Below are 23,282 nucleotides of genomic sequence, written 5' to 3' on the forward strand. Positions count from 1 at the left end.
GTCTTCCAACAGCACCATTGGACGTGGGCATGATCGGCTAGAGGCCTTCTAGAACCTGACTGGATGGTGGTTTAAATACTCTCAGAGAAACAACACTTACCATTTGGTTCCTTCCATAAGTGAATAGCCTAGAAATAATTCTGAGTGGCTTAAGAGTAGGAAATCCATTCCTGCTTTATCCAGTCACAGATTCTGAGGTGGATATATCTGGGGCAGGGTGATGTGAGCATTGCAGGGGAGTGAAGAGCTAATGCCAAAGACAAGAGTCCTTCAACTGAGCAAAAAGGAAGGTTTGCATGACCAAGGGTTATCCTCAGAAAGCCTAAAGATTTTCATTGCTAAGAATCTAGCCAGTACTGGGGTGCCTGGGTGGCTCAGTCGGTTAAAGCGTCTGCCTTTGGCTCGGGTCACAACTCCAGGGTCCTGAGATCGAGCCCCGTGTCAGGATCCCTGCTCAGCGGGAAGCCTGCTTCTCCCTCTGCCTCTCTCCCCTGCTTGTTCTCTCTCTAATAAATGAATAAATAATTAAAAAGAGCCTAACAAGTATTAAGTTGTCATTTAAATATGTACCTTTTAGGAAAAGAGTATCTAATACAGCACAGCTGCTCAACAGGTTGACCTAGGTTGATGGTAAACTCTGGGGTGCCTGGCGGCTGGGAGAGTTAGGGCCTAAAAGAGGGCTGGGACATCACGGGAACAGCTCTATCTCATAGTACTGTGTACAGTGCTCTTCACGTGGAAGATGGAGACAAAGGGAGGACTAACCATTTACTCCTTGCACAACATTCTAAAAATAGTAGCATTAACCATTACATATAAAAGGAACCAGAGGCAAAGACACCCAGGTTTAAGAATCGCACTCAGTTCAGGACAATGACAAGAATTTAACACTAAACACACAATATACCACGCAAGGCAACCTGGCAGGAAACCTGCCAGGATGTGCTCGCTGGGATGCAACGGTTCGTTACACCAAGGATGGTGGGTTTCTCATTTCAGAAAGGATTACCTTTAAGGAAACAAAAGACACAAGTCCACTGGGAATGAAAGATCATTGGCTGCTAATGCATTTACAGAAAAATGCACACCAAGCTAAGCTATGTGCACAGGAGGAAAGAGAACTCCAATTTCCACAGCACTTTACATTAGTTTTACTTTCCAAGTGAGAAGACAGGCCCAGGTGAGTGCCAATAGCCGGGTCTAATTCTGCTTAAAAACAAACAAAAATCCATAACTTCATGGTATGCAGATGGAAACTAGTTTCTTCATAAAGACCAAAGACTTTAAAATTGTTATTCCCCACACCTCCCTTGGCCTTGTCCTCAGCAGCGAGGGGTCTGGGGTAGTGAGGGTTTATTTTGTTTCGTCAAAATGGGTTAGCCTCCAGGTACATCCAAGAAGCCAATTCAGATTTTCTTGGGCTATTAGGACACTTTTCTGAATGCTAACGTCAAGGACAGTCCTGAGATTTTAGCAGAAGCTATAAAAGAATTACTTTATCTATAGTTCTAAAAGATGCCGTTTTATTTAGAGCCACAACGGAGGGCATTTGGTACATTTACTTATTCTCTATTCATAAGCTCATGACTGGCTTTCTTTAGTCTCTGGGGTAGTAAGTTTTTTAAAAAAAGAGTTTTAAGAAATGAAAGAATCTCTAATTATTGCACACAAAGAGGATTTTCATCATTATTTCTAAGCATATGCAGAAACATGTGCCAAGTCCTGTAGGAATGGAGAAACTAACAAATTTGCCTTGCTTATTTTATCTGATGAATAATCAAATGCTGAACATTCGGATGTCTGATTAGCCCTTTGTTTTCTCACATGTGGACAGAGATGAACATCAGTTGATCCTTAACATTCAAGAATTAATAAAGCCACATTCAAGAAGATGAAAGGCCAAAATCTTTGGGATTTTCCAGGAGGTCAGACTGAACCATGTGCAGAGCCTGGAGGTCTGACAATTGGAATAAAGACATACAAGTTAGCTCGTCTATGCAGCATGTGTGTGGCCTGGGGCACTTTTCACCTGGTGTTAAGAGCCTGGGCCCACACGAGCTCTGGTTTCAAATCCTGGCCTGACCACTTGTGGGCCCTGGACCTCAGGTAAGTTACTGAACCTCTAGGCTTCCTCAACAAAAAATGAGGACAGTGATTCCTACCTTATAGAATTATTTTAAGGATTAAATGAGATACTACCTGTGATTTGCTTGGACTGATGCCTGAACGCTGTAAATGCTCAAGAAATGGTAACTCTCATTGCTGTTATTATCACTGTGGCTTTAATTCCTTTCTTCTTGCTTTTGGTTCTCACCGATCCCTGTACTATGAATAAAGTATAAGGCGAAGCTGCGGGATCTGTGGTCAGCAGAAAGTGACCTTGCTACTCCTCCTGTTCCTGTGACCTAGGGTCTGAGGACAAGACCAGAGGAGGACAAAGTATATGTCAAATTTAAATTTAATGTTGGTGTGGGCACCTGGGTGGCTCAGTCATTAAGCATCTGGCTTCGGCTCAGGTCATGATCCCAGGGTCCTGGGCTCGGCGGGAAGCCTGCTTCTCCCTCTCCCACTCCCCCTGCTTGTGTTCCTGCTCTCGCTCTCTCTCTGTCAAATAAATAAATAAAATCTTTAAAAAAAATATTTAATGTTGGTGTCATCTCAGAGAAGGTCTCCTTATGTTTGTTTGCTTTAATATAAACAGATTATTAAAGCGTATTCTCCCTGCATGAATAGTTAATGGCAAATGGATGTATATTCAATGATAGTTTAAGGATATATTTTAATGAAGACTCCCTTTAGAAGTGATCTGCTGCTCAGGGTAAAATGGAGATTGCTTTCTTCTGCTGCATTTAACACAATATTATTATCAAAGGGAAGGGAAACGAGACAATCATTCATTATATGGTGTACCTGTTCCGTGCATACCCTCAGCATTGATTAGGCAGCATCTATATTTAGAGTGAGCTGAACCCACATGTAGACTCTGGTGCAGGCCAATATTCGCCTGACCCCGGTTCAATACTAGGTGGGGGGTGGCATTTGCTGGGGGTAAAAGGACAACAGTGTGGGAAAACGCAGCGGCTTCCCTGTGGGAAGAGCACCTGTCCTTTCCCAGCCCCAGAAACCTCAGCGGGAGCAGGCAGCATTTTCTCACTTAAATATTCTCTGCTGGGGCTCAGGCTGGCCTCCATCAGTAGGGTGACCATATGACTCACTGTCCAACAGGGGCACTTTAGGGCTGCACTGTCTAGTCGTCTTTAGCCACACGTGACTCTTTAATTACAATGGAATAAAACGCAGAATTCAGTTCCTCGGGCCCACGAGCCACATCTCAAGAGCTTGCTAGGCGTCTGCGGCTGGGGCCCGCCTGTATGCAGGACAGCGCAGGAGCAGAACGTTTTCAGCACTGCACACGGTCTCTGGGACAGCAGTGCTTTAGAAAGGGGTGTTCCCTGGGTCCACAGCTTGCACAACAGGTGTGAACTGGAAGCACCCCAGGTAAACCAGGGCAAGTGGTCACCTTGGTGTCGTGAGAGATATTTCACTTGGGCCTGAAATAAATGGGTATTTAAGAAACCAGCCCACTCCCCAAACCACATGGCAACCTCATTTCAGAGGCTTGTAATGCCATGAGGAAGGATGCTGCTACACGGAGTTCTTAAGATTCCATTTCCAGCATGGTCCAGGAGAACTTTCTGGAACGACTGGAAATGCTCTGTCATCTCCCCTGTCCAATACAACCACCACTAGTTCCATGTGGCTAGTGAGCACTTGAACTGTGGCTACTGCGCCTGTGGAGGTGACTTTCCATTTTATTGATTGATTGATTGATTGATTGATTTTAAGAGAGAGAGAGCATGAGAAGGGGGAGGGTCAGAGGGAGAAGCAGACTCCCTGCCGAGCAGGGAGCCCGATGCGGGACTCGATCCCGGGACTCCAGGATCATGACCTGAGCCGAAGGCAGTCGCTTAACCAACTGAGCCACCCAGGCGCCCTCCATTTTATTTATTAATCAAATAAATGGTGGCCAGTGGCTATCAGACTGGATGGTGTGGCTTCCATCACTGAACTCCATGCTTGAAAGGAGAGATTAGAATTTCTCTGCCTGGTGGTGGTGGCGGTTGTCGGGGGTGGGGGGAAGTTTGGGGGATTTGTGTGGGAAGCTGAAGAAAACTCACGCCAGAAGAAGAATAAAACAACAGAGGCCGGTGGCTTCTGAAACAAAACGGCACCCTACCTCTTTATTGGAGGAGGCCTCCGCGGGGTCGCTGGGGTGGAGGGCTGTGCTCGAGGACTCTGCACCCAGCGGGGAGGAACTGCCAGGAGACGGAGACTGGAACACAGCAAGGGAAGGACACAGTGAGTATCTGAGGGCTCGAGAACACCTGTGGGGGCAGGGGTAGGGTTGAGAGGAGAAAGCCCAACACAATGGAACAAACACTTCTATGGTGAGAAAACTTCCCTGCAAGAGGAGCCACCAACAGTCCCTAAAAGGCCCGGGGTTTTTGAGCTTTCTTTTAAATTCTCGCCATGTTTTCAAAGGAATCCTTGAAAGCTCAGCCATTCTTTTCCTCCTTCGGCCAAGTGTTTAAACATAGCAAAAGCTGAGTATATCGAACTTAAAGCCCTGAATGAATAAAGCTAACGGGGAGACACAAAGGTCTGTGGTTTTCAAAATTCTTCTCACAGATAAAGACTTCAGGTACTCATTGTCTTAATAAAATCACCTGCCCAACATTACCTGAATGGAAATGTAAAAATGAAAACAGGTATTTTCAAAGAGGCAGCTGGGACTGATGACCAGAAACCACACCATCCATATTTCTCTAGCCCAGATTTCAAGTATTTTTTTTCTCATTTAATCCACAGGACATTGAAAATTCAGAGAAACGTCAGCATCCAAACAATGGATGCTTGACCTTGGCTGCTGTCGAAACAGTTCTAAAGTCCTTTATTAAACGCTCTGTTTGAAAATAAGGGTTAGAAGAATAGATGCAGGGGTGTATGGTCCACAGCAGGTGTGTTACTGCCTCTGGTGGGTGGCCCAGGCAGGCCTCGCTGGAAGGGAACGGCAAGCCCCAGGCCGGGCCCGACACAGCACGGACTCCGTAAATACCCGCCGAATGAGTGGCCAAAGTGAGCAGGCACAAGGATGGGACGGAGATGGGTGCTGGAAACCCTCCCCAGCTGATACCCAAACATTTCTGCATGCTCCTGCAATCCTGAAAGATGAAGGGCATCTTCAGGCGAGCCACAGGGATGCTTAAGAATTCTGTAGCGATGGTCCTCTGAGATCAAGCATGCCCGGCTTCGCCGTTTGTTGGTGAAATCTGACGGAAGGCCTAAAACAGAACCCGCATAAGCATCTGTTCTCAGAGCAAGGGTGGCGATGTGAGGGGGGGCTCCGTCCTGGGCAAAGGAAGCAGAATAACACCCGTGAGCTGAATCTGTTTCTGATCTCTTGCAGCTGGTCCCCGTGGGGAGACTGAGGTAGAAACTTCAGCCGAGTACCTCCACGTGGAAAGGTAGAATGTTCTATGAACTCAGTCATGCTGAGTGGGGGAGGGGGCACGTTCATATACAGTGGGGCTTCAGTGAGCATTATGTGAAATCATAAAAAAAATAAATCTTTTCCAGGAAGTCTGAATTACAGGAAAACACAGGGGACACCAAATGAACTGAACGATGATGTGCTGAAATGCAGTTTTATTCACACTGAGACTCTGCATGGTCCCGACCTATTCCCGTCAGGCCTGGATTTGTTTTCTGTGAGCCCATATACCTGATTCTGGGCAGGGAGGTGAGGACCCATGAGCCTCTCAATCATTCACATGCAGAAATCGGCCCCTTCAGCATAAAGCCAAGAGGATGGGCACAGGGTAAGAGTAGACCTAAAGGACCCCAAGCCCCACAGCCCCTGGATGCAACAAAACAGCCCTGCATGCTTTAAAGAAAAAAAAAATCTCACACAGAATTTTTCATTTGGCACCCAAGAGAGTTGAGGGTTACTGGCTGAGTTAGCTCTCTTTGGACTACTCAAAATTAATGTAGTGAAGTCTCATGAGATTTCAGTGCCTTTAAATCTTCCCAGTTTTTCAAATTTGAAGGGCTTCCTTAGATATTTACATCTCTCCATTTTCCCCCAAGTCATTTTCTCTGTTGCAAAGATTTTAAGGGTCTGGTGCCTGGGAAGCTAGGATAGCTGGTTTTTCTTTAATTGTTCGGTTTGAGGGCTGTGTAACACCTTCATTAAAAAAAGAAGACGACGATGACGACAAAGACGACGATGAAGACGACGACGAAGACGAAGATGACGAAGAAGACAAAGACGAAGACGAAGACCTTCAGAAGTGCCCAGTAGTTCCTATTTCCTTATCTAACCATTTGCTGTCGCAAATCTAAATTCTAAAAATGGATTCTCTGCAACCCTGCAAACGTCGGATCATCTCAGGATGCTGTGGGAAGGCCGGTTATCCAGACAGCAGGCTGTGATGTGGAAGGGGCAGGTCAGACTCCACAGTGAGGCTAACTAACCTGGTACCTGCCATGGGGCTCTGGAGAGGAGAGATCTGCAGTGCCCTTCATCAGGGACCACGTCCCCTCAATGCTCCACACTCTAGCCCTCTGCATGCAAATGAGTTCCTTCACTTTTCCTTCCACTTCCATGCGCAGTTGATGACCTCCATCTAGAGAGTTCTCCCACATTCTTGCCCACCTTCAGTGCTGAATTTGAAGGCATGCGTCTTGCTGAAGCTTTCTCGGACTCTATTCCCGGTACTGTTCTCCCTGATGGCTTGTGTCAGGTCTTGTAATTATCTGTTTATGTATGTGTCTCCCCTCCCCCTCGAACTCTTTGGCAGGGATCTTGTCTTAATCATTTTGGAATCCCAAGTGCCTGGCCATGGGTCTCAAAAACAGCAGGTGCTCAGTAAGCCTTTGCTGACTAAATGATTTCAGGGTCCTTTCTAGCTCTACTGTGTTTTCCAACCTGCAGAAAGCAGATCTTTTATTACTGTTTAGTGGTCAATGGGAAGCCCTTTTCTGATAGCACTCTCATGCTCTTATGTGTGGAATGTTAAATCTACATTTTGAATTAGAAAAAAAGGTTCTTTGCCTTTTTCTGACCTGAGCTCCAGCCAAGCTCTAGGACCTCACCTGTGGAAGCCTAGCACCCCACGCACCACTGCTGACAAAGTCAAGGTGGAAAAATGCCTTCAGAGCAGACACAGCCCCCATGGCGCCTAAACAAAGGTGTGAGTATCGATTCATCTCCAATGTCTGCTTTCAAAGCGCTTTGCCCCTCTCCTCCAGCTTCCACATTGCCATACTCTCAGAAGTGGAGAGAAAACCAGAAATTAGAGAACACATCCTACTTTCAAAGAATGTACTGGAGGCAAAGTTTAACCGATAAAATATGGTACACAAAGTAAGTTATTACCACATGTTTCTCTGGCTGAAGTCTCATGCCTGCTGGGTCACTAGCTGCATACTCAATTTCAAGCAAATGAAACCAAGGATGGGAAGCAAATGTGGGAAATTCACTGCGTACCACACAGGACATCTAGTAAGAGGCATCTATAATGTCCAAGGACGACGCGGTAACTCCCTGTCCTGGTTAATTACAGGAGGTCTTCTTAAGCTGCTTGTCCTCTGCAGACTGTGTTCTAGCAAAGTCTCCACAACTACGGTCTAAATTTTACTGCCAGAGCAGTAAAGACTCAGCCATAAGACTTCAGTTCTTTAACGCCAGGACAGGAGACGGATAGTTCCGTTGTTAGGCCGGCGATGGCCTCAGGATGCAGAAGCATCCAGACGGAAAGCCGATCACTCATTTTATTTCCAATCGAACCTGTCCTAGGGGCCAAGGTTGTACTGTGGGTGGTAGAGGTGAAGCAAACAGCTCAAGGAACTTTTAGGCCATCCTTGCTGGGAAGAGAAGTAGTGTGCAAGTAACGATTATTCATTTATTCCTGCAACAGACATGTCCGTGCCTACCTCTGCTCTGAATATTGGGCCAAGAAACGAGGAGGAAAGAGATGTGGTCCTGTCCTACATGCCTTTCCAGGTGATGGGAGTAGGCAGGGCTGGGACGCAGGGCTGTGGCAGAACACCATCCTTTTCAGAAAGGCCTCAGGACTGAGTGCAAAGCAGTGACCGGGAGAGGTGTACAGAGATCCTGAAAGACTTCTGGAGAAATTTTAGTCAAAAGACACAAGAACATGAGCTCCACCAGGACTGTGCATTCATTTATTTCCCATGGAAATTTGGACAGCATCCGAGGAGGCCCAGATCCCTGCCTGCGCCCAAGGAGCCCCTGGCTTAGCAGGGGAGACAGACATACAAATACACACAGGGTGGCCTCTGAATGCAGTGGCCACCGAGTCCTTGAGAACAGAAGTCACAATGACACAAAAGCAGTCCCTACTGAGCTGACCACTCGCGATGTTGATGTCCACCTTAACGGTCCTCCACCTCCAACCCTACCATCTCCCCGACCCATGTCTCTGTCAGCTGGTCTCTGTTGATGGTTGGGACCATCTGGTGTCACCAGGCCCAGAGCAAAACAAAACAGAAAACCAGAAACCTGCAAAGGCACTGCAGAGTACAAGTGCAAATATTGCAAAAAGAGAAAGCACGATTTTAGCAAGTTGAAGTAGGCACAGTTGGAGGACTGCTCACACCAGCCATGGGTAAGAGTTGGTGGAGTTACACCAGTTCACAATTAAGCAGACGATAAAACAGAAAGAATACTAGAGGTGCTTTGAAAGAGCGTGATTGGAATATCAAATTAGTTAACAGAGACCCTTGCGAAAACTGCATCAGCCCTCACATGTTTTTGCTGAAATTGTCCTCTTTCTGATTGGAAGGATCCCTTCCGGTCATGCTGCAGAAGTCACAATGTGAACTGAAGAAGGCTATTCTAGTGTATGACTCGATGGTCCTTTCTGAAAAAATTACAACTCCTCAAATTAATACTTCTTTTCTGTTTTAAGGATTCACATAAAGGGCACCTCGGTGGCTCAGTCATTAAGTGTCTGCCTTCGGCTCAGGTCATGATCCCGGGGTCCTGGGATCGAGTCCCACATCGGGCTCCCTGCTCAGTGGGGAGCCTGCTTCTCCCTCTGCCTCTCTCGCTCTCTCAAATAAATAAATAAAATATTTTTTTTAAAAAAAAGAATTCACATGTAGGTGAAATTATAACCTATATGTTATTAGTCAATAAATAAAACTACTAAGCTTATGTTTATAATTTTTAATATTGTTTTGCAAGCTAAGGTGCTAACCAAATCCCCCCACCCTTCCTCCCCATACTTTGAAAGTTTGGTCCTCGTTCTAAGTGGATTAATTTTAGAAGGTAAACTTCTGCAGGATTCCTTAGAACAACATTCCTTGCCCACATGATTACAATGGGACATGACAGCTACCCTAAGAAGTGTGAGCGGGAGCCGAGGAACAGCAGGGAGGAGAGACGACCTGCAGAGGCTGGGCAGGGAGGCCTCCAGGGGAGCAAAAACAGATGCCATTCCTGCCCCAGTGCTTGGGGACTTGGGAGGCCCTGAAGCCAAGCCTGTTGGTTGGCGGAAATAAAAACTCAGTCAACTCCTAAGATACAGGGTCTGGTCTTCGAATCCAACGTATTTCCAATACGAGGGTCCATTTCCCAAAGCACAGTGTGATTTCAGGGAGTACAAGTTCCATTGCTCCTTTGAAAAGGGCTGGGATGTTTTAATTTTAGAACATTGGCAAACAAGTAAAGCTCTTAAGGTTTCAGGACAGTGAGCTGCTTGCGCGCTCTAGCCCCAGCATCTGGCAGACCAGCGTCTGAATTCTGCTCTCCGCTCACGGTTCTGACTCTGGGCAGTTCCTCATCTTCTCTGATCCTCCTGAGAACTGAGGACAACAGTTACCACCCACCTCCCAGGGCTGATGTGAGGATTAACTGGGGATGATGCACGCAGGGCGTCAGCTCAGCGCCTGTGTGTATGCACAAAGCATTCCGCCGGCATCTGACGAGAGTCTTGTAAGATTCCGACGGTAACAAGTATTTCACCCCATGGAGGAGCGTTCACAAGGACAGCACATACCCATGGGGATGCTTTTTTTTTTTTTTAAAGATTTATTTATTTGAGAGAGAGAGAATGAGAGACAGAGAGCACGAGAGGGAAGAGGGTCAGAGGGAGAAGCAGACTCCCTGCTGAGCAGGGAGCCCGATGTGGGACTCGATCCCGGGACTCCAGGATCATGACCTGAGCCGAAGGCAGTCGCTTAACCGACTGAGCCACCCAGGCGCCCCCATGGGGATGCTTTAAAGCCTCATCTCATCTTCTTGCTTCCTTCCTTATTAAAATTTTACTCAGGAATAGAATTAAAAAGCACACAGAAGGCTCTCTAAAATCATACTACAAAGACCCTAAATCAACTTATAAGCCCCAAGACTCTTAGTGGTATATTGGTAAGAAGAGCTCATTCCTGGCTAAGGCTGGGGGTATATACAAGGACCGTGTGCATTTTCTGGCATGCCCGCTGTCTCCCATTCAAGAATGGGAGAATATTTTGCAATACGAGAGCTGAGAGTGAAGCTATTCTGGTGATGGAGTTACAAGAGAATCAGGTGCAATATGCAAGTGTGAATTTACAACACAGCCCACGCACAACCTTGACACACCAAGATACTCTACCGTGAGGACCTTGGTTAAAGACTCTGGCCGGCTCTAGCTAACCTTGTCAAGTCCCAGCACATGGTCATCCTTTCCTCCAAGGAAACTCAGTGACAGGAGTTCCACCCCAATGAAGGGGAGAAAATAATCCTTTAAGAATGACACACTTTTAGGGCGCCTGGGTGGCTCAGATGGTTAAGTGTCTGCCTTCGGCTCAGGTCATGATCCCAGGGTCCTGGGATCGAGTCCCGCATCGGGCTCTCTGCTCCTTGGGAGCCTGCTTCTCCCTCTGCCTCTCTCTCTCTCTGTCTCTCATGAATAAATAAATAAAATATTAAAAAAAAAAAAAAAAAAAAAAAGAATGACACACTTTTACCACATCTATCTGGGACTGAATTATTTAGTAATTAATCGTGTCCCCGTCAAATTCATACATCAAAACCCTAGCCTCCAGGGGGATGGTATGAGGAGATGGGGCCTTTGGGAGGTAATTAGGTCCTCTCTCTTCTCTTCACCATGTGAGAACATGGCGAGAAGACCGCCATCCACAAACCAGGAAGGGGGTGGGGTCTACACCAGAAGCTAGGGGTGCTGGCACCCTGCTCTCAGACCTCCCAGGTTCCAGAACTGTGACAAGTACATTTCTGTTGTATAAGCCTCCCAGCCTATGGTATCTTTCTTATGCAGCAACCCAAACTGACTAAAATAACCAGACACCTTTCACTAAGTACCTATTGACTCTCATTTTTTTTTTTTGTACTGAAATGACTCTCATTTTAAAATACCACTTTAACAAGCTCTGAGCAAGTCATTCCTCGATTCAAAAACTGTAGTGGTTCCTGCTTGTGTTTAGAATAAATCCTAGGGGCGCCTGGGTGGCTCAGTCGGTTAAGGGTTCAACTCTTGATTTCAGCTCAGGTCACGATCTCAGGGTCATGGGATTGAGCCCTACATCAGGCTCTGCGCCCAGCCTGGAGTTGGCTTGAGATTCTCTCTCTCCTCTCCCTCTGCCCCTTTCCTGCTCGTGCATGTGCACTCTCTCTAAACAAACGAAATCTTTTTTTTTTTTTAAAGATTTTATTTATTTGAGAGAGAGAATGAGAGAGAGAGAGCACATGAGAGGGGGGAGGGTCAGAAGGAGAAGCAGACTCCCTGCCGAGCAGGGAGCCCGATGCGGGACTCGATCCCGGGACTCCAGGATCATGACCTGAGCCGAAGGCAGTCACTTAACCAACTGAGCCACCCAGGCGCCCTAAACAAACGAAATCTTAAAAAAAAAAAAAAAAGAAGAAATCCTAGACGCTTTATCTTGGCACTTAAGGCACTCCAAGATTTGGCCTTACTTTCTTCACCATTTTCCCCTCCCAGTTCTCTAAAACCAAGCCAAACTGAGCTGTTTTCTGTTTCTCCTATAGAATCTGAGTGTTTTGGGGCAATGCCTTTGTTCATGCTCTTGTCTGACATGTCCACCAGTCTCCAAAGGCTCATTTCCAATGTTACTTCTTTTGTGAAATCTTTCGTATTCTCTGGGGTGAGCAGAAGCCCTCTCCTATGAGACCTGCTTGGGTTTTACTGGTGCCATTCTTCTGGACATCACTTTCTCCCTTAGGTTTTATTAAAATATAATACTATAGGATAGTTTAATTACAATACTTTATTTTTAAAAAGATTTTTATTTGAGGGTGAGAATGCTGGGGGGAGGGGCAGAAGGAGAGGGAGAAGCAGGCTCCCCGCTGAGCAGGCGAGCGGGGCTGATCCCAGGACCCCGAGATCATGACCTGAGCCGAAGGCAGATGCTTAACCAACTGAGCCACCCAGGCGGCCCCTACAATACTTCAATAAGCACTATGAAGGCAGGACGTGTGATTCATTAATTTTTTCTTCTCTAAGAGCTTAATACAGGTTCTCCATAAAATATACAATAGGAGTTCAATAAATGTGTTGAGCATACGGAAGGATGCACGCAAATCAGTCTTTTTGTACCAGAAGAGAAAGGAAACACAAAATACGTTTATACACAGAGTTAGTTCTGAACCCATGGAGCACTGCCCTTACGTGCTCACACGGATATCAGTACCCTGGTGCAGATCACTGATTCTTGATCATGGTCTGACTCCTTGTCAGACATTGCTTGCAAATCATGCATCCTCATGTGATCAGAACAGTAACTTGGACACAGCAAGAACAAGTGCTCTTAAAGGCAGCATTTCATACAGACTGTAATCAAGCAGCTGGACATTCAATTCCTTACCAGCCTGAACATTCTGGTTCTATATGGAATTTTAAGGGTGTGGTTACCTGCAGTGGGCTATGGTACCTACTCTACTCCTTTTGGTAAACTTCTGTTTTGGGACCTGTGTGGGGCTTCTCTAGTTCCAGCATCCCTGAATAGCTTTCCTACTATGCATCTTGGTTTATCCAGCTTTATCCCCTCTCTCAAATAAATGTACATTGTTTTCCTTACTGATTTAAATTGTTTTAAATTAACCTTATTCCATGTTAGATTTATAAAAAAGAAACAAATACGTGATTAGGTTTTTCTTGCTCCAAGATGTGTTTGTGTTTTGAAAACTGAAACTGGTTAAGAAATCCGTAATTATTACAGAATGGGAGAAGATATTTGCAAATGACATATCAGATAAAGGGCTAGTATCCAAAATCTATAAAGAACTCATCAAACTCAACACCCAAAGAACAAAGAATCCAATCAAGAAATGGGCAGAAGACATGAACAGACATTTTTCCAAAGAAGACATCCAAATGGCCAACAGACACAGGAAAAAGTGCTCAATATCGCTTGGCATCAGGGAAATCCAAATCAAAACCTCAATGAGATACCATCTCACACCAGTCAGAATGGAATATCATTAACAAGTTGCTTGCTAAAATTAACAAGTCAGGAAACGACAGATGTTGGCGGGGATGCGGAGAAAGGGGAACCCTCCTACACTGTTGGTGGGAATGCAAGCTGGTGCAGCCACTCTGGAAAACTGTATGGAGGTTCCTCAAAAAGTTGAAAATAGAGCTACCCTATGATCCAGCAATTGCACTACTGGGTATTTACCCCAAAGATACAAAAGTAGGGATCCGAAGGGGTACGTGCACCCCGATGTTTATAGCAGCAATGTCCACAATAGCCAAACTGTGGAAAGAGCCAAGATGTCCATCGACAGATGAATGGATAAAGAAGAAGTGGTATATATATATATACAATGGAATATTATGCAGCCATCAAAAGGAATGAGATCTTGCCATTTGCAACGACGTGGATGGAACTGGAGGGTATTATGTTGAGTGAAATAAGTCAAACAGAGAAAGACATGTATCATATGATCTCACTGATATGAGGAATTCTTAATCGCAGGAAACAAACTGAGTGTTGTTGGAGTGGGGGGTGGGGTGGGAGGGATGGGGGGACTGGGTGATAGACACTGGCGAGGGTATGTGCTCTGGTAAGCGCTGTGAATTGTGCAAGACTGTTGAATCTCAGATCTGTACCTCTGAAACAAATAATGCAATATATGTTAAGAAAAAAAAGAAGAAGAAGAAGGTAGCGGGAGGGGAAGAATGAAGCAGGGGAAATCGGAGGGGTAGACGAACCATGAGAGATGATGGACTCTGAAAAATAAACAGGGTTCTGGAGGGGAGAGGGGTGGGAGGATGGGTTAGCCTGGTGGTGGGTATTGAGGAGGGCACATTCTGCATGGAGCACTGGGTGTTATGCACAAACAATGAATCATGGAACACTTCATCTAAAACTAATGATGTAATGTATGGGGATTAACATAAGAATAAAAAATAAATTAAAAAAAAAAAGAAATCCGTAATTATTCACTCTCAATTCGAACTATATTATCAATGCACATTTCTGTTTCCTTAATGTGAAGTAGGAAAGTTAGCATAAGCATTGTAAGGGCATAATTATGTCATTAAAAGGATAATAGCCTGGGCCTAATGAAGTGTTTTATATACACATTTATAATGGATTCAATTAATACCAACCGAACATTTTGAAATAACTGTCAGTTAGAATATTCTAACCATTTCCACTCTCTGTTTTCCCACAGGGGATGGGGGTGCTCCCAGACCCGAGTCCTTGCAATAATGGCAAGACCTGGGCCACCTTGAACCTCAGAGAGCCTTGCACTGAAGCAGTCTCCTCACACAGAGGTGCTCTCACTGTCCGCAAATAATTCATTTTATTATCATCCAAAGGGCCCTAAGCTTCTGAAGCCCCGACCTCAGGTGATTTAAAACAAAACAAAACACCAGGTTAACTATTAACCAGTCATTGTTGTCTTCTGAGATCACTTACCAGCTGAGAAAGCCGATCTGGAAACACAGGTTATGTTACCCTTTGAAAGGGCCTCACTGTATGTGTGGGAAATGCATGGCACTGTGTGAGGGACAAATAGGGGAAACTATGTCTCATTTCCCCATCGGGGTCTTGCACTACCTTTCCCAGACCTCCGGACCTGAGTTCCGTAAGAGGAAAAAACCACAGTCACTTTTAGTTTATATAAAGAGATGTGGCTAAGAGCGCATCATTTGCTGAAATGACACATTATCTGCTAAGAACAATACCGGCTGCCATTTACGGAAGGCTTACTATGCACCCGGCCCCGGACAGGGTACATGATGCCCATTAACTCATCTGGCAAAGCTGTTCCTAGTGTACAAGGCACCAAGCTCACTCGTCATCAGCATCGTGGAAGCAAAAGACACAAGGCAGAGAACAGAATTGGAGGCGACAGTGCCCAAAGCAGCTCATTTATTACAACACGGTGCTGATGGAGAGAAAGTGAAGAGCCTGGCATCCTTCTACATGATCAAGTGGCCTCCTCTCTCTACAGGTCATCTTGAACTTCCAAGCAACAGGCAAACCCGACTACGTTTCCTCCCACCCTGGGTACTGCCCACTCTCCTCATCCCTCCTGTTCTGTTCCCCTACTCCTAGTATGGAGGGACGCACAGAGGATTTACAGTCTGACAGCCCCAGGAGAGGAAGACCGGGAGCAGAGACGCAAACGTCATTCTGAAGCCCTTAGGAGCCACCTACCTCTTCTTCATGACACTCAAATTGGTGCATCCAAAAATTCTCCATCTTTCCAGGTGCAACTCGGAGAGCAGGGCCAGCCCTGGTGCATCCACTTGTGAGCTGAGGCTAACTCCTGACCTCAGGACCCAGTTGGTGGATTGTTTCCAGTGGTGGCAATAATGCAACTTGTAACAGGAGATGGGACCACCTCCCGGGGTGTCCGACGAGGCGTCCGCATTAACCCCTTGGTGCCTGAAGGGCCCCTGCAGTCGTGCGTCACTGGTCGAGCCCCATCACCTGATGTTCGGGAGAAGGGTTTGGCTTACCCCTTCTGGCAGCAATGCCTACTATTTCTGGGGAAAATAAACTCAGTTCTGAGGTGCAAGCAGAAACTTTCACACACTCTAAACTCCGCTACGTTTATAGAACCTGTGAAAAAGCATCCAGCTCATGTGCAAAGAAGGGGTGGAGACTGGGAAAAGGGGGCTGTCTCCTAGCCTGCGTCAGAACGCACCTGGGCCTGTGTTGCGAGTTTAGAGGACACGGCGGCCATGCAGGGCTCACGTCTCTGGGGGTCGGGGCGCTGGGAGTGGACACCCGCCACTCCTTAGGTTCGCTGTGTGCCTTCGACATCCATGTACTCTGAGTAAGGGTGGTATGGCTGGCGAGCCACACAAACACAAAAGGGAAAGCTGTGCCCAAGGCCAGTATGGTTTGACCCAAACCAACAGGTAATCCCAAACTGGGCTCAAGAGCCGGATCATAACCGCTGGCCCTCGGCAGAGTAAAGGAAGGTCAGTACAAAGGCAGGTGGAACTGAACTGGAGGGAGCCCCTGGCAACAGGTGGGCAGGGTGGCTGTGAGGGCCGAAGGCAGGATACAGACAGACCTCCCAGTGCCAATCTGCCTCTTAACAAGCCTTAGCAATGGGGAAGGACGTGGGTGCAAGAAAGACGAAAGGCACAGAACATCCAAGAGACTCAGCCTAAGAAACAGCTTCAGGGCGCCTGGGTGGCTCAGTTGGTTAAGCAACTGCCTTCGGCTCAGGTCATGATTCTGGAGTCCCGGGATCGAGTCCCGCATCGGGCTCCCTGCTCAGCGGGGGGTCTGCTTCTCCCTCTGACCCTTCCCCTCTCATGCTCTCTGTCTCCCATTCTCTCAGATAAATAAAATCTTAAAAAAAAAAAAGAAAGAAAGAAACGGCTTCAGCCTGCCTTCCCACCAAACCCTTTATCACACATGCTGACAGGTCTGAGTCCACCTGTTAGTGAGCTGTGATGGGGTCAACAGGTGAAAAAAGAGAAGCAGAGGACCTGAACAATTCACAGCTGAAAACTCCACCCATGCGAAGCTGACAAGTCTCCTGTGCTGTGGACAACTCTGTGGGCCAGACTGGGAAACAGATGTCCTCTCGGCCTGTCCTCGTGCTTCTGCCCACTCTGGCTGGCAGTCCGACTGCCCCTATCATCCGGGTCAGTGAGATGCACTTCGTGTAGCTGTGGGTCCCCATTCAAGAAAGCCCCCTCCAAAATGCTAAGCGGTGGAGGACATATTCCTTCCTCACCTATAGCCCTGGGCATCTCTCACTTTCTTATTTCCATTAACTACTTAGAAGATAGAAAATCTCTGGGTGTTGATGCTCAAGTCCAGATTGAACACTCCCTACCTTTGGACTCTTCCCAACTCATGGGAGAAGCCATTTACCCCACTCTCACTCTTAAAAATGGCTTTGGTTTGGACTCATGAACCACTGAGGTCAGGCTGAAGCCATCAGAACCGTCCCTGCTGCTGTGGAAAGCTTCTAATGCGTCCAGTTATTAAGCAGAGAACCACCATCACACGTGAGACTTAAAATCAGGCAAACCACAGAGAAATCCCTAGGCCTTCTGGAACGCTACAGAAGCATCTACACCTAGTGTCCTGCTGGCACAACAGAATTCAGAATTCTTTCCTCCCCTTCAGTGTTCAAACAGCACCTGAGACCTGCTTAATTATTCACCACTGCCTTCTCCATGCCTCATCAATAATAGATGACACCTACGATGGAAAACCACCCGCAGCAAGGTGGGGGTTGAGATGGGCACATAAAGCATCGGATCCACACGCCACACCTGAGGGAGAAGTTCGGGGGCCAGGATGAGAGCCTCAAGGGCTGTTCTCTCCTGCATGGGTCTCTTAGCCCAACAAGACCCTTCAATTCTGTGCCTCTCAGCCTTTCCTGCATCGTGGCATACAGAGAAATGATAAATCCATACAACACACTGGGTCAACTGGAGAGGATCCAGAGCCCTGGGCTAAGGCTGCTGGGATGGGTGGTGGCAACATGCCCAATGGCCCCGGTCATCCCCAACCCCAAAGGCCAGTGGGATCATCAGGACCCTAGTTGAAAGCTCTGCCTTAACTTATGAAGGAGACTTTACAGCAAATTCTTTTGACCCTGGCAGACCCTTGAGAATAAAGTTACAGTCCCCTGCTTGTGAGGAATCCCTGTGGGCATGCTTGTCCCTTCAGGACAATCCGTCCCATGCCCCATTTCCACAGGCCCTCCTGAGTCCCAGCTTCCGCTGACGTGGCTGCCTGCCTCGCCTGTGTGCTGGCCCGCACAACCAGGCCCCTTCACACCACTTCGGCTTCATGCTCTGTCGGTCACTTCAGGATCTGCCTATTCTCAGCCAGACAACAAAACAGATAGGGCCGAGGAGGTGGGAATGGCTGACAAGGTCAGCTGGGGGCAGACAAACCAGCAACTGCTGGGCCCTCAGGCTCGAAGCTCACTAGCTCTTTGCTGACCCAGGACAGACACACAATGTGGTAGGCAGCCTTCTCAGAGGGACCCGTGAGCCCTATCTCCTGGTGTTCAGACCCTGTGTCATCCCCTCCCTAGGTAAGCAGCATGGGCTAGGGACTTAGTCTAAGCAATGAAATGCAGCAGAGGTGATGGGCAGTCCTTCTGTGATGACTGTGACATCCACCTTGCTATCAGCCTCAGCGCCCTTATCTTGCTTGCGTTATGAAGCAAGCTGCCCTGCACGAGAGTGCCCATGGGGCGGAGAACCAAGATGCCTCTGGCCAGCAGTCAGCTGGGAACTGGGCCCCTCAGTCCTACAGACCTTAAGAAGCTGAAGCCCACCAACAAGCAAATGACCTTGGGAACATGTCTCTCCCCAGCGGTCGCAGCTCATTCTGGCTCACTAACAAAATGAAGAATGTGTAGTTTTGTGGCCAGACCCTATTTCTTGTTCACAGACGATGTCCTGATATAGCTGGTGTTTAATTAAACCCAAAGGGTTAGCAGGGGAACAACTGTAACAACTCAGCCCAATCATTTTATGGCACTTTGCACGGCATATGGTTGGGAACATATTTATTCCTTTGACATCACCCACCGGGAGGAAAGTTTCCTCTCGGTCTCTGAGGTCTGCTTGGGGAAACATGCTGGGGCCCGCTTTTGCTCTCCTGGCAGCAGATCCTTTGTTCTAAGGTTATAATTCTGGGTAAGTTTCTGGGATGTTGACCTGGAGGGTATGCCAGCCCCCTTTTTCTGAACATATAAAGGAACAAAGTTGGTTTTCACAGCCAACACTGGGATGCATACCCTTCCACAGCAGGCCAGGAGGATACTGAGATATGGAGGCTTCGAGTCTAGTCCTTTCCAGGCCACAAACGGGGACAGAATAGAGCTAACTCTTCCAGGACAATGTTCCCCCCATCCCTCCCCATCACTACTCCCTGCCCCACATACCAAGAATACACTGCTTCCAGCCAGGGATTGATCCACGTGGGGGAAATCAGGCCCCCACAGAACGTATATTCATCCTAAACTCTGTCTACTTGACTTCAGATCCTATTTCTATTCCATCCCTTGCTATCCAGATCCTGAAAAAACTACGGCTGGCCAGAACTCCCGGAGGAGGTGAGGATTGGCAGGAGGAAACCCCTCAGTTAAAAATACACCTTACGAGGAACCCTTCACGAAAAGAGACTCCTTCCGCAGCAGACCAGTTCTTTCGCTTGCCCTTGTTAAGCATGACAATACAACCGCAAGGTCAACAGGATAAGATGTTGCTAACAAGTCTTAATGAATTAGCATGTGCACTTGACCTTGGTCAAGTTTCTTAGCAACGCTCAAAAAAAGAGAAAAATCCATGAAGGCTGACGCTTATTTCAAGGCAGTGGGGAGAGGGAGAGGGGACAGGGAGGAGGCGAAGCCCGGACGCCTCTCCACTCTCATTATATCATCTCTCTCAGAATTAAAGAAAAAAAGAAAAGTGGACACAAAAGTGCACATGATCGGGGCAGGTGTTAACATCGGGCCCTCACTTCCCAGGATTTCGGCATTATTTCCTTCTTGGCAGGAGAGTGGCTGGTTTCTAAGAAGTGTTAGTGCTCAAAAGTCTGCCTGTCTCAAAAGACTTGCTCCGATCGGTCTCTGGAATGGAGGACGCAGATAAAAGGCAAATGTTATCTGGAGGAGGGGGTGGTGCAGGTTGCCATTATCCTTAATCAGGAGTCAGTCAGCCCTGGAAAACAAGGCGGATGGCACGGCACAGCACAGCGCCGGTGGGGGGTAGGCAGAGACCTCGGTCGCTGGGGATGCTGGCGTTGGGGGGCAGCGGGCAGCACAGAGGGGGCTCCCGTAGGGCTGAGCCCTGCAGGGAAAGCAAAGGGGAAGGCCGGCCCGGAGAAGGTGAAGGAGGCTGCTGCAGCCAAGTCCCTCCAGCTCCCCGTCTGCCAATGGCCAATCCTAAATGCTTAGTGAGCTCTCACCTATGATGGCAATGAAGGCACCGCCCTTGTGATTCTTCACATTTCCGGAGAGGACTCTGTGTCCGCGAAACCACGTTCTGTCGCGGTCGCTCTGGGGGATAAATCTAACTCACTGTGCTGATGAGGAAGAAAGCAGGTGACCAACTCAAGGTAATCGCGGCAGGTCGAAGATTTGCACGTGACGAACACTTCCTGGGGCTCCGTGTGTGTGACGAGCTCGTGCCCCAGGGGATACGACACGGTGCCTTCAGGGGCCGATGGTGAATGACAGAGGCGACAGGCCAATGCCAGCAAGACGAGGGGGAAGTAAGACAGTAAAGAATTAAGTGCTAAACTGTATGCCTCAGTTTAAGTGGGTGGCTACCAGTTTTGACCAGACCTCAGCAATACCGATGCCAAGACCCAACCTCCAGAGGTTCTCATCAGGAAGCTTGGAATCTTGGGACTCATCTGCGTAGAGAGTGGGGCCTCGGCTCTGCTGAACGGGACCATGATCTGGACAGAAGGGAGAGCCTGTGTGGTCAGGTGGGTGGCACAGGGGCAAGTTTGGGTAAAGAGAAGGAGATCTGGAATTTGTAAATGCAAGGCCAACGAGTAAGGTGAGTTCAAGGGATGGCGGGGGGTGGGTGGGAATCCTTATGTGCCAAAGGAGCCATCTAGTCTCAGTCCAGTGGGGTCTGTCTAGCCAGGCCTGGAATTTACACCAAGAAATTACTTCCTGGAGGGAATCTCTTTGTCTTTGCCCAAGACAAAGGGAATCCGATGTCCAGGCTGATTTGCCCCCTTAAGCTGTGTGATATTTGTCAACAACTGTGAAAGGCAGACTGAGGCTCTTGGGTCACATAACCCAGATATATTCACCTATTCTGTCTAGGAAACTCAGGCCCAAATGTCCAGCCCAGCTCCAAATCTTTGATCCATTAGCAGCCTTGTTTGGTTTTTGGGGTCCCACTGGCAGGGCCTGATCAACTCAAGTTGTCAACCAGGCACACCCAGCAGGCAGCCGAGTGCATTATCCCGACCTCCTCTCGAAGGCCATTCTCAAGAAAGCAGCCACTGAAAATTGTGTTCCAAAGAAAGTGGGTTGAGAGACTCCATTCTGTATTAAGAACATGTAGCCAGTTACCCTTGTAATGGGAGTAGGTCTCATTTCGAAGATGATCACGTCTATAGATAAATCATATTTCATAATTCCCCAGGACTACATGGGCCCAGGGTTTAATTAGGTTACAACAGAATTCAATTATCCATGATGTATCTGTTCTGCTCCCTGCACCTTCCCGTCGCCCTCCCCTATACAGCCCCAATCCGCTTATCAGAAAATATCGAGAGTGCTCAGTTGGGGTGGAGCCGACAATTTTTCTAAGGACTCCTGGGAAGTTTCCTGAGCCCCAATTTATTAAGGGATCACGTCAGACACACCAACCATGGCCCTGTGCACTGCATTTCTATCTGGAAAGTGATAACCAATTTCTCTCTGGCAAAGTCATTCTTTTCCTTCCTCGGTGCTTTTCCCTATTTCTCACTACAGCTTCACATATCCACTGACAAGTAAGACAATCCATTTTAAGAAGTTGAGAAAGATTCCTCCTAGGAGTGGGGTCAGGTGAAGAGAAAAAGATTGGAGCCTGGGGGTTAAAAAAAAAAAATCAATCTTCTCATCACTTACTTTCTTTCCACAGCGCACAAGGTCCAACCAGAGACCTTGCCTTCTGCCGTGCGGATCATCAGGCAAGTCTGCTTTGGTGATTCCAACACAGCAGTGGTCTGAGGTCAGCGGGGAGACACTTGCTCAGTCCTGTAAACAAGGCCTCCCTGGACCAACTCTAAAGGTGAGTTAAATAATCAGAGACAATACTTCAAATCCAGGGGGAGAGTGTGAAAGCACACATTCTTCTACCTCCTTTTGTTTTTTTCATGATTGAAATGAATTATTTGCTCTCCAAAAGGGATTTCAAGGTCAACGCGAAGTTGTAACAGTAAGATCATTACATCTTTCCAAAAAATTACCCCAGTCAGATCAGGACCCTCACTGTTCATGGAAAAATGACTCCCTTTTTTGGTTACTGACGACTAAGTACTAATACTTAGAGCATTACTCCCTATCGGCAGGGAAAGGACAATTTGCTGGTGATCCTATGTTGCAGGATGGGCCACGGAATGTACTCTGGTAAAGGAAGGCATCTTGAACACATTTCATTTTTAAGATAAAAACCATTAATCTAGGGGCGCCTGGGTGGCTTAGTCAGTTAAGCATCCAACTCTTGATTTCAGCTCAGGTCATGATCTCAGGGCCCTGAGATCAAGCCCCAAGTTGGGCTTTGCCCTCAGTGTGCGGAGTCCGCTTGGAATTCTCTCTCTCCCTCACCTCTGCCCCTTCCCCCTCAAATAAATAAAAATCTTTAAAAAAAAAACAAAAACCCATTAACCTCGCTAAGAACACAAACCCGAGGAGGAGTCAGCCCCTCCACATGTGACCTCAGCAAGCATCCGTCCCACTGCGGGTGTTAGTATTCCTGCCGCTCTCCTTCCCACATACGTTCAGTGGTTTCCAGGCCCTAAGCCCACTGTCAAGCCCACAGCTCCTGAACTCTTCAGGGTTTTCATTGTCCAGGTGCAAATCCATGTACCAATTCGGGTTCTTCAACCTTAAGTCGAACAGCCTCCACCTTGATCTGCTTTGTCCTTCTTCACTAAGAATGAGTGAATGATCTCTGAGTGATTCCAATCTTTTATATTTTTATTTATTTTTTTTAGAAGATTATTTATTTGACACAGAGAGAGAGCACAAGCAGGGGGGGCAACAGGCAGCGGGAGAG

General features: G+C 47.4%; 1 protein-coding gene across 4 annotated transcripts in view; it reads right to left on the reverse strand.

The window, feature by feature from the left end:
- The window catches only part of APBA1 (amyloid beta precursor protein binding family A member 1), a 210,138-nt gene that overhangs the window by 43,156 nt on the left and 143,700 nt on the right, over positions 1 to 23,282 (reverse strand). For all 4 annotated transcript variants that reach the window (XM_045882231.3, XM_045882229.3, XM_054509160.2 and 1 more), the window contains one exon: positions 4,238 to 4,333. In XM_045882231.3, the coding sequence (XP_045738187.1) occupies positions 4,238 to 4,333 (96 nt within the window). The remainder of the gene's footprint in view (positions 1 to 4,237; positions 4,334 to 23,282) is intronic.

Source organism: Mirounga angustirostris, unplaced genomic scaffold (genome assembly GCF_029215605.1).
Source record: "Mirounga angustirostris isolate CCGP_5_RB_7025 unplaced genomic scaffold, mMirAng1.0.hap1 SCAF_15, whole genome shotgun sequence".
Classification (NCBI taxonomy): domain Eukaryota; kingdom Metazoa; phylum Chordata; class Mammalia; order Carnivora; family Phocidae; genus Mirounga; species Mirounga angustirostris.